At 40.3% G+C, this 12,499-nt stretch overlaps 1 protein-coding gene across 1 annotated transcript in view; it reads right to left on the reverse strand.

Annotated features, from left to right (window-relative positions):
• The window catches only part of LOC125881078 (neurotrypsin-like), a 46,856-nt gene that overhangs the window by 7,772 nt on the left and 26,585 nt on the right, over positions 1-12,499 (reverse strand). Inside the window, exons 4-9 of the mRNA XM_049564032.1 lie at positions 8,999-9,137; positions 8,740-8,918; positions 8,323-8,470; positions 1,751-1,929; positions 1,294-1,435; positions 779-999 (exon numbers count right to left, since the gene is read on the reverse strand). Coding sequence (XP_049419989.1) covers positions 779-999; positions 1,294-1,435; positions 1,751-1,929; positions 8,323-8,470; positions 8,740-8,918; positions 8,999-9,137 — 1,008 coding nt within the window. The remainder of the gene's footprint in view (positions 1-778; positions 1,000-1,293; positions 1,436-1,750; positions 1,930-8,322; positions 8,471-8,739; positions 8,919-8,998; positions 9,138-12,499) is intronic.

Below are 12,499 nucleotides of genomic sequence, written 5' to 3' on the forward strand. Positions count from 1 at the left end.
TGCAGTTATACAGACACCAAACTTCTGCAGTGCAGTACTTCCTTTGTTCTTACTACAGCTGCTTTCTAATTAACAACAACTCACAAAATATTACACAGCAGTCTGGTGTGCTCTCAAACAACGTGTATCAAAGCCAGCGTATTTTCCCTAATTGTGGCACTTTATTTATATAGATGCAGCTTCAAAGTGCTTTATAGACACTGAAAATATGAAAGTGTGAACATGTACACAGATTTTGAGGCGAAATGGGTATAATTTTAATAAAAATAACACAAAGCAATAAACATTAGCCCCCCCTTCCAAAGTAGCCCAGTCTGCTCTGATAGGTCAGCATTTTCAGGTCTTCCACACCTTTGTCGTGTAAATGATTATAATGGAAAACAGCAGCACTTTCTACCATGTAAAGCAGGAATACGATCCGAAATTGTGGAGAAATTAACAACATCCGCAACCAAGAATACACGTTTCCCTGATGTTAGCATGTGGCTACATGTAGCAGTGTAGGCTATGTGGTTTAATCACTTTTAGTAGCGTGTCTGGAGCACATGACCACATACAGAAATCAGTCCAGCTAAAAAAACCTGTTATAAACAAAGTATTCAGTCTGACGCCCGAGGTTTTTGCTCACAGGGATCTGCCTTGTTGCTCTTTGTAGCTTCAATTCACACTGTAATCTATTCAGACTAACCGTAAGGTTGGGGCAGAGAGCTTGTGACTAAAGGGTCTAATTTAAGAGGCAGGTTTTAGGTCTGGGTCCTCACCCATCCTCATCTCTCACCTGTGGAAGGTGCGATAACTGGCACGTCATTGGTTTCTTGGCTAGCTCGGCTCCTGCAGCGAACGCCGACGTCCTCGCTGTGGGAGCAGTCAGTCCGGCCCCAGATCCCGTGTGGACAGTCCAGCAGGGAGGTCTCTGATCCCTCACAGTTGACGTCGTCCAGGAGGATCAGCCCAACGCCCTCGCCGAATGCCCCGTCCGAGACGACCTCAGCGTGGCCCCTGAAGGTGGAGAAGAGGTTTTATATCCTGTTTGTAGTTTCTCCTTATTCAGAATTTGAAAGTAAAGTTATGCAAATACTCAAAGTTTTTTGTTTAGCTTAAGTAATACACAGTTTCATAACATAAAGTGTGTTCATCGTACCAATGAAATGTCAGTCATTCTATTTGGTCAAAACAACTCTGTTGACTCAGGTAAGATTCATCAGATTAACTACCTGACTAATCGCTGCAGCTCTACATATGGAAGAGGACTGATGTGTGGTTAGCCGTACATCTCTCTGGGTGTTTCCATACCTGTAGCCCAGCTGTCTGCACACCACCTCTGCATGCTGCTGGGTCCAGTGGTCGTCACACACCGTCCCCCAGTCGCCGTTATGGAAAACTTCGACCCGACCTTCCCATGGACTGTCTCCTCCAACAAGACGCACCACACCATCTGAAACAGTTTTATATTTCTGTGATAAAGTCTGTAAATGTGATTAAGGGCAGATATACTTGATGCACTTTACGCAACCATGGGGCAAGATTAAATTTTTATGGATGCTAACATTAATCTATCATTTTCAGATCAATTATTAATCTTAGTCTGATGTATAGTGGCTGTTGATTCATGCCAGTGGATATGTTACCCCTCAGTTCCCATAAAGAGGAAGCTGCTGCTTCATGCAGTAATCATTTATTGATGTTCAGGGGCTATAAATAGCAGGTTGAAGCCTATCAGTGTGCACAGAACCCTGTGTGTGTACTGTACCTGTATAAGGGCTGCAGGAGACCCCAGCATCCTCCATGTGGTCACAGTTGTGCTGCTCCCAGTCACCATGGGGACACTGCTCTAGGAAGAGCTCGTTTCCGGTGCACTTCACAGCATCCAGCAGAATCGGACCTGAACCCTGACCGAAGTGAGCCCATGACCAGGCCTTCGCCACCCCACTGCAACACATGAACACATAAAAAACTTTGTCTCAATACTGTGTCCATTTCTTCCCTTGTTAACAGAGATTGAAAGTAATTTTGAGATGGGAAAGACTAAAGAGTCAGGTTAAACATTTATATTAAAGTGTCAAATGACCTGACGAGCCATTGTTAGCAGTGCTTTAAAATATTAATGGAAATTTAAAGGGTGTCATTCTTCCATGAAAATATTATGATGTGAAAAATGTCATCGAAAAAAGGTCATTATAGAATATGTGAAAAAACGTACTTTAATTCATAGTATATAAAAAAACATCATAGTATAGCATGTTGTCAAAAAATCATCATAGCACATTATGTTGTCCAAAATCATGAAAAAACGTCATAGTATGGCATGTTGTAAAAATTATTAAAAAAAACATAGTGTAGCATGTCGTCCAAAAATATGAAAAAAACGTCATAGTATAGCATGTTGTCCAAAAATATGAAAAAACATCATAGTGTAGCATGTCGTCCAAAAATAGGAAAAAACGTGATAGTATAGCATGTCGTCCAAAAATATATAAAAAACGTGATAGTATAGCATGTCGTCCAAAAATATGAAAAAACGTCATAGTATAGCATGTCGTCCAAAAATAGGAAAAAACGTGATAGTATAGCATGTCGTCCAAAAATATATAAAAAACGTGATAGTATAGCATGTCGTCCAAAAATATGAAAAAACATCATAGTGTAGCATGTCGTCCAAAAATATGAAAAAACGTCATAGTATAGCATGTCGTCCAAAAATAGGAAAAAACGTCACAGTATAGCATGTCGTCCAAAAATAGGAAAAAACGTGATAGTATAGCATGTCGTCCAAAAATATATAAAAAACGTGATAGTATAGCATGTCGTCCAAAAATATGAAAAAACATCATAGTGTAGCATGTCGTCCAAAAATATGAAAAAACGTCATAGTACAGCATGTCGTCCAAAAATAGGAAAAAACGTCACAGTATAGCATGTCGTCCAAAAATATGAAAAAACATCATAGTGTAGCATGTCGTCCAAAAATATATAAAAAACGTGATAGTATAGCATGTCGTCCAAAAATATGAAAAAACATCATAGTGTAGCATGTCGTCCAAAAATATGAAAAAACGTCACAGTGTAGCATGTCGTCCAAAAATAGGAAAAAACGTCACAGTGTAGCATGTCGTCCAAAAATTGGAAAAAACGTCATAGTGTAGCATGTCGTCCAAAAATAGGAAAAAACGTCACAGTATAGCATGTCGTCCAAAAATTGGAAAAAACGTCATAGTGTAGCATGTGTTCAAAATCATGAAAAAACATCATAGTGTAGCATGTCGTCCAAAAATATGAAAAAACGTCACAGTATAGCATGTCGTCCAAAAATAGGAAAAAACGTCACAGTGTAGCATGTCGCCCAAAAATAGGAAAAAACGTCACAGTGTAGCATGTCGTCCAAAAATTGGAATAAACGTCACAGTGTAGCATGTCGTCCAAAAATAGGAAAAAACGTCACAGTGTAGCATGTCGTCCAAAAATTGGAATAAACGTCACAGTGTAGCATGTCGTCCAAAAATAGGAAAAAACGTCACAGTATAGCATGTCGTCCAAAAATATGAAAAAACGTCACAGTGTAGCATGTCGTCCAAAAATATGAAAAAACGTGATAGTATAGCATGTCGTCCAAAAATATGAAAAAACATAGTATAGCATGTCGTCCAAAAATATGAAAAAACGTCATAGTATATAATATGTCGTCCAAAAATATGAAAAAACGTCATAGTATAGTATGTCGTCCAAAAATATGAAAAAACATCATAGTATATGTCGTCCAAAAATATGAAAAAACATCACAGTATATAATATGTCGTCCAAAAATATGAAAAAACATCATAGTATATAATATGTCGTCCAAAAATATGAAAAAAACATCACAGTATAGCATGTCATCCAAAAATATGAAAAAAACGTCATAGTATAGCATGTCATCCAAAAATATGAAAAAAACGTCATAGTATATAATATGTCGTCCAAAAATATGAAAAAAACATCACAGTATAGCATGTCATCCAAAAATATGAAAAAAACATCACAGTATAGCATGTCATCCAAAAATATGAAAAAAACGTCATAGTATATAATATGTCGTCCAAAAATATGAAAAAAAACATCACAGTATAGCATGTCATCCAAAAATAGGAAAAAACGTCACAGTATAGCATGTCGTCCAAAAATAGGAAAAAAACGTCATAGTATAGCATGTCGTCCAAAAATAGGAAAAAACGTCACAGTATAGCATGTCGTCCAAAAATATGAAAAAACGTCACAGTATAGCATGTCGTCCAAAAATATGAAAAAACGTCACAGTATAGCATGTCGTCCAAAAATAGGAAAAAACGTCACAGTATAGCATGTCGTCCAAAAATAGGAAAAAACGTCACAGTGTAGCATGTCGTCCAAAAATAGGAAAAAACGTGATAGTATAGCATGTCGTCCAAAAATATATAAAAAACGTGATAGTATAGCATGTCGTCCAAAAATATGAAAAAACATAGTGTAGCATGTCGTCCAAAAATATGAAAAAACGTGATAGTATAGCATGTCGTCCAAAAATATGAAAAAACATAGTGTAGCATGTCGTCCAAAAATATGAAAAAACGTCATAGTATATAATATGTCGTCCAAAAATATGAAAAAACGTCATAGTATAGTATGTCGTCCAAAAATATGAAAAAACATCACAGTATATAATATGTCGTCCAAAAATATGAAAAAACGTCATAGTATAGTATGTCGTCCAAAAATATGAAAAAACATCATAGTATATAATATGTCGTCCAAAAATATGAAAAAAACATCACAGTATAGCATGTCATCCAAAAATATGAAAAAAACGTCATAGTATATAATATGTCGTCCAAAAATATGAAAAAACATCACAGTATAGCATGTCGTCCAAAAATATGAAAAAACATCATAGTATAGCATGTCGTCCAAAAATATGAAAAAACGTCATAGTATATAATATGTCGTCCAAAAATATGAAAAAAAACATCACAGTATAGCATGTCATCCAAAAATATAAAAAAAAGTCATAGTATAGTATGTCGTCCAAAATTATGAAAAAAAAGATAGTATAACATGTCGTCCGAGATAATGAAAAAAACATCATAGTATATCCAACAATATGAAAAAATGTCATAGTATACCATGTCATCAAAAATTATGAAAAAAAGGTTCATGAAAAATGTCATAAAAAAGTCGCAGGTTAGCATGTGACGAGTTCATCAAAAAAGGTCACAGTATAGTAAGTCATCAAAAAGTCATAGTATAATATGCTAAAAAAAATTCACAGTACAGTACGTTATTCACCATATCTGGGAATCATGAATGTTTATAGAATATTTTATGACCAAAGGTTTAAATGATGTAGTTGTGTTATTGGTCTGAATCATCTGTCTCGTTCTTAAAAAACAAAGCAAAGTACTAGCAACAGGAAAAAAGCACCCTTAAAATAAAGCAAAATAAATCAAATCATCCAAATAAATTATGAATAGCTCTTACAAGGATGTTCATGTGGTGATTATTTATTGATGCTGAAAGGCTACAAAAAGCACTTTTATGTGTGTGTTTGTGTGAGTCCATGCATTTGTGCTCCTGTGTACAGCTGAACTTCATGTTTGAGCTAAAAATAAAAACAGTGAAGCACAGAAAATACAGAATGACTCAGGAGAACCTGATCTTGGTCTGACTCATATTGTAAGGGACCAAAAAACTTTGTTATTATTGTCATGAATAAATAATAAATAATCATATTTGAGAATTTAGAAGCATGATGAAATGAAGAATATAAATAATATATAATGCATAGTCCAAAATCCAATCCTGTATTCATGAGTTAATTGTTGTCAAAAAAAAAAAAAGTTATTGTATTTTCCTTTCCTGTGAAGTCTCAACGGCATATTTATCCAATCAAATGTGATTTGGGTTAACTAGCTCACCCTAACAATTGTATTAAATCCCATTTGACTGTTAGCTCGGGCTGTGGCTACAACAGAATCATAGTAGGACTTGGTTTGAATGTCAGTCTGCAAAAACCTTAAAAAGTGTGTAAATGACACGTATACCTATTGAAAAAAAACTATCCAGGTGGGAAAAAACAAATGTCTTCCTTTTGTCTTTAAGTGTCAAAGCATGGTGTGCAGCTGTGTGAGAACCTGTGTGTCAGAACATCTATTATTTAGGAGCACAAACACAGATGGTGAGACGTCCCACAGTGTTTGAGGAGATGAAATGCAACCTAATGTTGAACATGGAGGGAGTTCTTTCTCTTCACAGCTATGGCTTCATCAGCAGTTTGACACTCAAAGTAGTCTGGGATGTTACACCTCCTCTGCGGGGGATACGCTCTGTGTGTGTGGAGGGAAACACCTGCACAGATCCAAACATAATCTACCTGAACAGACGTGTTTACCAGGGATTTTCATTGTGTTTCTGACTACATGATAAAAAACCTTGATCCAAATGACACTCATGTGCTCTGTTCCAAAATGTTATTCACTCAAGAGCTTCGGGAAAATAGCTCAATTTAATTTGTTATTAGGCTTTTAAAGCAGAATGGCAGCCCTGCAAGGCGTCCCATTTATTATTCAAAATGACACAACATAACATCATCCTCATTTTCTACATCTAGGACAACACGTCTAATGCCCTTTGTACTCCGCCTGTGATTGAGCATGAATAAGGATGGTCTTTTTGTATTAGTATTTTTTAATTTTTTTATGGTTTATATATATATATATATATATATATATATATATATTCAGATTCAGAATACTTTATTATATATATATTTATATCAGATATATTTGTCATGCCCCTTGGCGTCTAATACCATATAATAAATAAATAATAAAATAAAGTAATGTAATGCAACGCAAAGCGACACAACGCAATACAACACAACACAACGTAATATAGCACAATGTAACATAACGCAACGTGACATAAGGTAACGCAATGTAATGCAACGAAACGCAACGTAAACCAAGCCAACATAACCTGACATAACGCAACATGATGCAACGTAATTCACGCAATGTTACAAAACGCTACGCAACGTATGCTACGCAACATACGCTACGCAGCATACGCTACGCAACGTACGCTATGCAACGCAACACAATGTAACGCAACATTATGCAACACATCGCAACAGAACATAACACAACGTAACGCAATGTAAAACAACGCAATGTAACGCAACATAACACAACACAGTGCAACATAAAGAAAGCGCGTGACACCTATACATAAATTGCGTAACTTTCTGTTAAAACAACACTGACTTTTGGTTTCAAAGGGACACGAACTGCAGTCACCTGGTTAAAAGTCTAGTTTTGTTTGACCCATCCGCCTCTACCGCTCTACGGAGACTTTCTCGCTTTTACACTACGTCAGTTTCTCTCAGCCTCAAGTATTGCCTCAGATGGGTTTATGTTTGAGTTACGTGAAAGCCCAGTGTGTCTCATTAATTTGTTACAAGGTGTCTTTATCGTCAATATCACACACCAAAGCATCGGTATTTGACACCCTGAGAATAAGAACGGGCTGTACGTAACCATCTACAGCACATGCTCTTTGTGGGGATATTATATATGTATGGTGTCTATCTATCTAAACAACAAGTTTTACATGTTTATTTCTCCCCCCTATTAAAGGACAAGGCTGGTAATTTTTTCTACCTTTTTAGTGCCAACAAACCCTATGAAAAAACAAACAAAAACAAAAAATGTATCCTATTCAAAGGTATCATTAGTGTAGTCAAAGTCTATTTGTCTGTGAAATTAAAGTTCATCGTTGTCCAGAAGCTATTAAAAACACATAGATGAGTCACACTGTCCCACTTGGTGACGTGTTCCTTCATCACAATGAACACGCACACTGCAGTTTATTTTGAGTCAATCCTACATACATCGTCCTGCCTCCCTAAAATCTGGTGTGAAAACAGTCCCCAACAAATGCACTATTTACTCTGTTTGAGTAACATTTGATAAAAACTACGGCACCCAGCTGTTTTAGGATACTACTGAATCTTTTTTAAAAATGAAACTTTATATTTGTGATTAATGTCACCAGTAGGAACCAATGGGCTAAAGACAGGGTGAGGAATCCAGAAATTATTATGAAACGACAAACACATTGTTGGCTTTAGTCTTTAGTGTGATTTGATGAAAAGTGCCAGCCTTATCCTTTAACGCAGTTCCCTCCACTGCTTCAAGTGTGATTTAATGTGTGAACCCTGTAGTCAGGAGCTACTAGGGAGGCATTTGTTTGAGAGAGGGGCTTAAATGTCACCACACGTGTTAACTTGGTGTGAAAAATTCCTGATATACATACCTGAAACCCAGCTGTCTGCACACCACCTCAGCATCTCTGTCGTCCCACTGGTCGTCACAGACGGAGCCCCACGTTCCTGCGTGAAACACCTCCACTCGACCTTCAAAGTCTTCCTCGCCTCCGACTAATCGCAGCGGCGGTCCACTGCCTGAGAGAGGATGTAGAAATATAGCAGTGTAGGTCAAACAGCATTCTTTGTACTTTCACATTTAATTCTTTATTAACATTAACAAAGTAGGAATGTATAAAAAATAAACCATAAGTGTACAATAAAAGAGAGACAAATCATTTTCAATAGATGTTTTTCTCTCTAAATAAATAAATAAATAAATAAATAAAAAGACAAATCTCTGTCTCTCAGGTGTGTGGGAAAATATTCAGGTCTGGTTGCCATGACACTGTGGAAGTCACACTGACCTTCTGGCGGCGCACATACAACTGCTGCCTCGTTTCCATGGCTACAGTCACCGGTGACGAACGTCCTGCTCCGGCACTTACTCAGAGTGTTCTCGTCACCGCGGCAACCCAGACGCTCGTAGTGGAAGAGGCCAGAGCCTGAGCCAAACTGCGAGTGCTGCAGCGCCGTGCCAATGTCCCTGTTGAAATAAAAATAAGAGCAAATGCATCGCAGCTGTGAAACATCAATACTGAATGAGGAGTTTTTGTTTTCTCTTACCCCAGGCCCAGCTGCCTGCAGATCACACTGGCGTCTCTGTCTGACCAGTGAGAGTCACACACTGCCCCCCACTGGCCATTCAGGTAGACCTCAACACGGCCACTGCCAGAGGATGAGCTGCCCACCAAACGTGCCGCACCTAAAAATACAAACAGACGAAGGTGGTTTTACTCAGTAAATATTCACCAGTAGTCTGATGTTTATCTACAGTGTGCCGCAGTATAAATCTGTATCACAGTTTCTTCATGGATTCATGGTTTAAAGCTGAATGAATAGATTTTTTTTGGCCACATGAGGGCAGCAGAACAACCTATAACAACGACACATACATTATTTAGATGTTATGGTCATTTTTTTTAGCTCTGGTCTACACCAACTCCTGAGTGAAATATCTGGTTCTCCATCCAGTGATCCATCCATCTGTTTTCACCGCTTATACGGGGCCAGGTCGCGGGGGCAGCAGGCTGAGCAAAGCACCCCAGACGTTCCTCTCCCCAGCAACACTTTACAGCTCCTCCTGGGGGACCCCAAGGTGTTCCCAGGCCAGATGAGATAAATAATCCCTCCAGCGTGTTCTGGGTCTGCCCCTAGGCCTCCTACCAGTGGGATGTGCCTGAAACGTGCCAGGAGGCATCTTAATTATATGCCCGAACCACCTCAACTGACCCCTTCCGATGCGAAGGAGCAACGGCTCTACTCGGAGCTCCCTCTGGATGTCCGAGCTCCTTACCCTATCACCTATCACTAAGGCTGAGCCCAGCCACCCGTTGGAGGAAACTCATTTCGGCCTCTTGCATCTGCGATCTTATTCTTTCGGTCATTACCCAGAGCTCATGACTGTAGGTGGGGGTTCATCTTCCAGCTCAGCTCCCTCTTCACCACAACGGACCGGCACAGTGCCTGCATCACTGGAGAAGCTGCACCAAACCGTTGATCCATCTCACGCTCCATCTACCTTCACTCATGAACAAGAGCCCGAAATACTTGAAGTAACTCTCCCCCAACGCAGAGGGGGTAATCCACTGGTTTCCGGTAAAGAACCATGGCCTCAGATTTGGAGGTGATGAACTGGTCACTTCAGACCCTGAGCACCTCGCCCAGTATGGGGACACTTGGCCCCATACTTAACATGGACCCACCACCTTGCAGGGACAAAAATCAGGGTCTGGTGCATTTTGCCGGGCGGCAGGCAGGGGTGGGGTCCCAGGTGTGCTAATCCCTGGCGTCGCGGATATCTGGTTCTTCAGCTGCTAGATGCTCCACTGCTGTATGAGCTAGTCGCTAGCTTTGTCTGTCTGCCCTTTGGTGTTGAGCATGTAAAGTACAGTGGGATTATAGGAGGGCTTTTAGCTGAAAATAGCTGCCTGCTGGAAACGAGGTTGATGGAAGCAGAGTTTGTGGGCAAGAAAGCCAAAAAGAATGATCCAAAATACAACAAAACACCCTGTAGTGGCCCAGACATATCCAACTGATATCAAAGAACTAGTGGCAACGAAGGCCAACTGTTACATCGCCTCACATTGCCCGTTTCTCAGCCAGAAAGTTACACTTGAACACACCGCAAAGACTACAGCCCACACATCGGCCAGCTAGCACTGCAGTCTGCATTCGTCATTCAAAAAGGAAAACTGGAGGACCGGACGGATTGGACATGCTAGTTAGTCAGGTAGCATGTTAACAACATATCCCAATGTTTAAAGAACAAACAGTATTTACCTTACGCTAGCGAACAATGACAAACAATCATGAACCATTTCAGCAAAAGAGCTCAACAGCTACAAAAAATAATCCTACCTAATGAAACAAGTTTGATTCCATCTCACGCCCTCTTGACTTCAACCATTGGTTTCCTTTCCTCACTTCTGTTTCTCTGAACTGCCAATCGAAATCGAAAGTGCTGAATTGACCAACAAGTGCCAATGGTGAGGGAAACACCGCAAAAACTATGACAACAGATGCTCACCAACAGCCCTACATAGTCCATCGGCCCTGGAGCTTGGTCAGAATTTTGAATTTTTTAGAATTTTGTACAGCAGAAATGTATTTTTTGTTATTCTCTTATCATCTCAAGACCCGTTATATTAATTAGGCAGCCCCTTGGAAGGAGTCCAGACTGCTCTACAGAGTAACTGATGATGACAATAATCTTAAATTCTTCCTGTGTAATGCTGTTATGACTAATTTCCCCAGTACTGGAAACATTTCATTGGAATTAAATTGGTTTTATTGATGGAGGAGCATTACATTTATTTAATGAGTAGTAGTAGAAGTAGTGGTGTTAGGTACTTAACATGGCAGCAGCAGTGGTCGTGTGCATTGTAGTAGTAGTAGTAGTCCCAGTAGTAGCTAGTAGTAGTAGTAGCATATCTGGTTCTTCAGCTGCAGTAGATGCTCAGTAGCAGTATGAGCAGTAGCAGCAGTAGTAGCAGTCTGCCCTTTGGCAGTTGAGCAGCACAGTACAGCAGTAGCATTATAGCAGAGCTGAAAATAGCTGCCTGCAGCAAACAGCAGCAGCAGAGTTTGTGGGCAGCAGAGCCAAAAAGTGGCAGCAGCACCAAAATACAGCAGCAGCAGCAGCAGTGGCAGCATATCAGCAGCATATCAGCAGCAGCAGCAGCAGCAGCAGGCCAACTGTTCAGCACCAGCAGCAGCACAGCAGCAGTTAGCACTTGAACACAGGCAAAGACAGCAGCAGCAGCAGCAGCAGCAGCTAGCACTGCAGTCTGCAAGCATTCAAAAGGAAAACTGAGCAGCACGGATTGGACAGCAGTTAGCAGCAGCATGTTAACAACATATCCCAGTTTAAAGAACAGCAGTATTTACCTTACGCAGCAACAATGACAGCAATCAGCAGCAGCAGTCAGAGCACCAACAGCTACACAGCAGCAGCAGCAGCCTAATGAAACAAGTTTGATTCCATCTCAGTCTTGACAGCAGCCATTGCAGCAGCAGCAGCCTACAGCAGCAGCAGCAGCAGCAGCCAATGGCAGCAAGTGCAGCAGCAGCAGCCAGCAGTGGCAGGGATAACAGCAGCAGCAGCAGCAGCAGCAGCTCAGCCAACAGCAGCAGAGCAGCAGCAGCAGCAGGCCAGTGGCAGCTCAGCAGCAGCAGCAGTGGCAAGAATTTTGTACAGCAGCAGCAGCAGTGGCATTCTCTTATCATCTCAAGCAGCAGCAGCAGTTAGGCAGCCCCAGAAGGAGCACAGCAGCAGCAGCAGCAGAGTAACTGATGATGACAATAGCAGCAGCAGCAGCAGTGTGTAATGCTGTTATGACTAGCAGCAGCAGCAGCATTTCATTGGAATTAGCATTGGTTTTATTGATGGCAGAGCATTACATATATAACAGCAGCAGCAGAAGTAGGGTGTTAGTAGTAGCAGTAGCAGCAGTAGCAGTAGTAGCAGCAGTAGCAGTAGCAGTAGTAGCAGCAGTAGCAGCAGCAGTAGTAGCAGTAGTAACAGTAACAGCAGCAGTAGCAGTAGCAGCAGTAGCAGTAGTAGCA

Source organism: Epinephelus fuscoguttatus, linkage group LG20 (genome assembly GCF_011397635.1).
Source record: "Epinephelus fuscoguttatus linkage group LG20, E.fuscoguttatus.final_Chr_v1".
NCBI lineage: Eukaryota > Metazoa > Chordata > Actinopteri > Perciformes > Serranidae > Epinephelus > Epinephelus fuscoguttatus.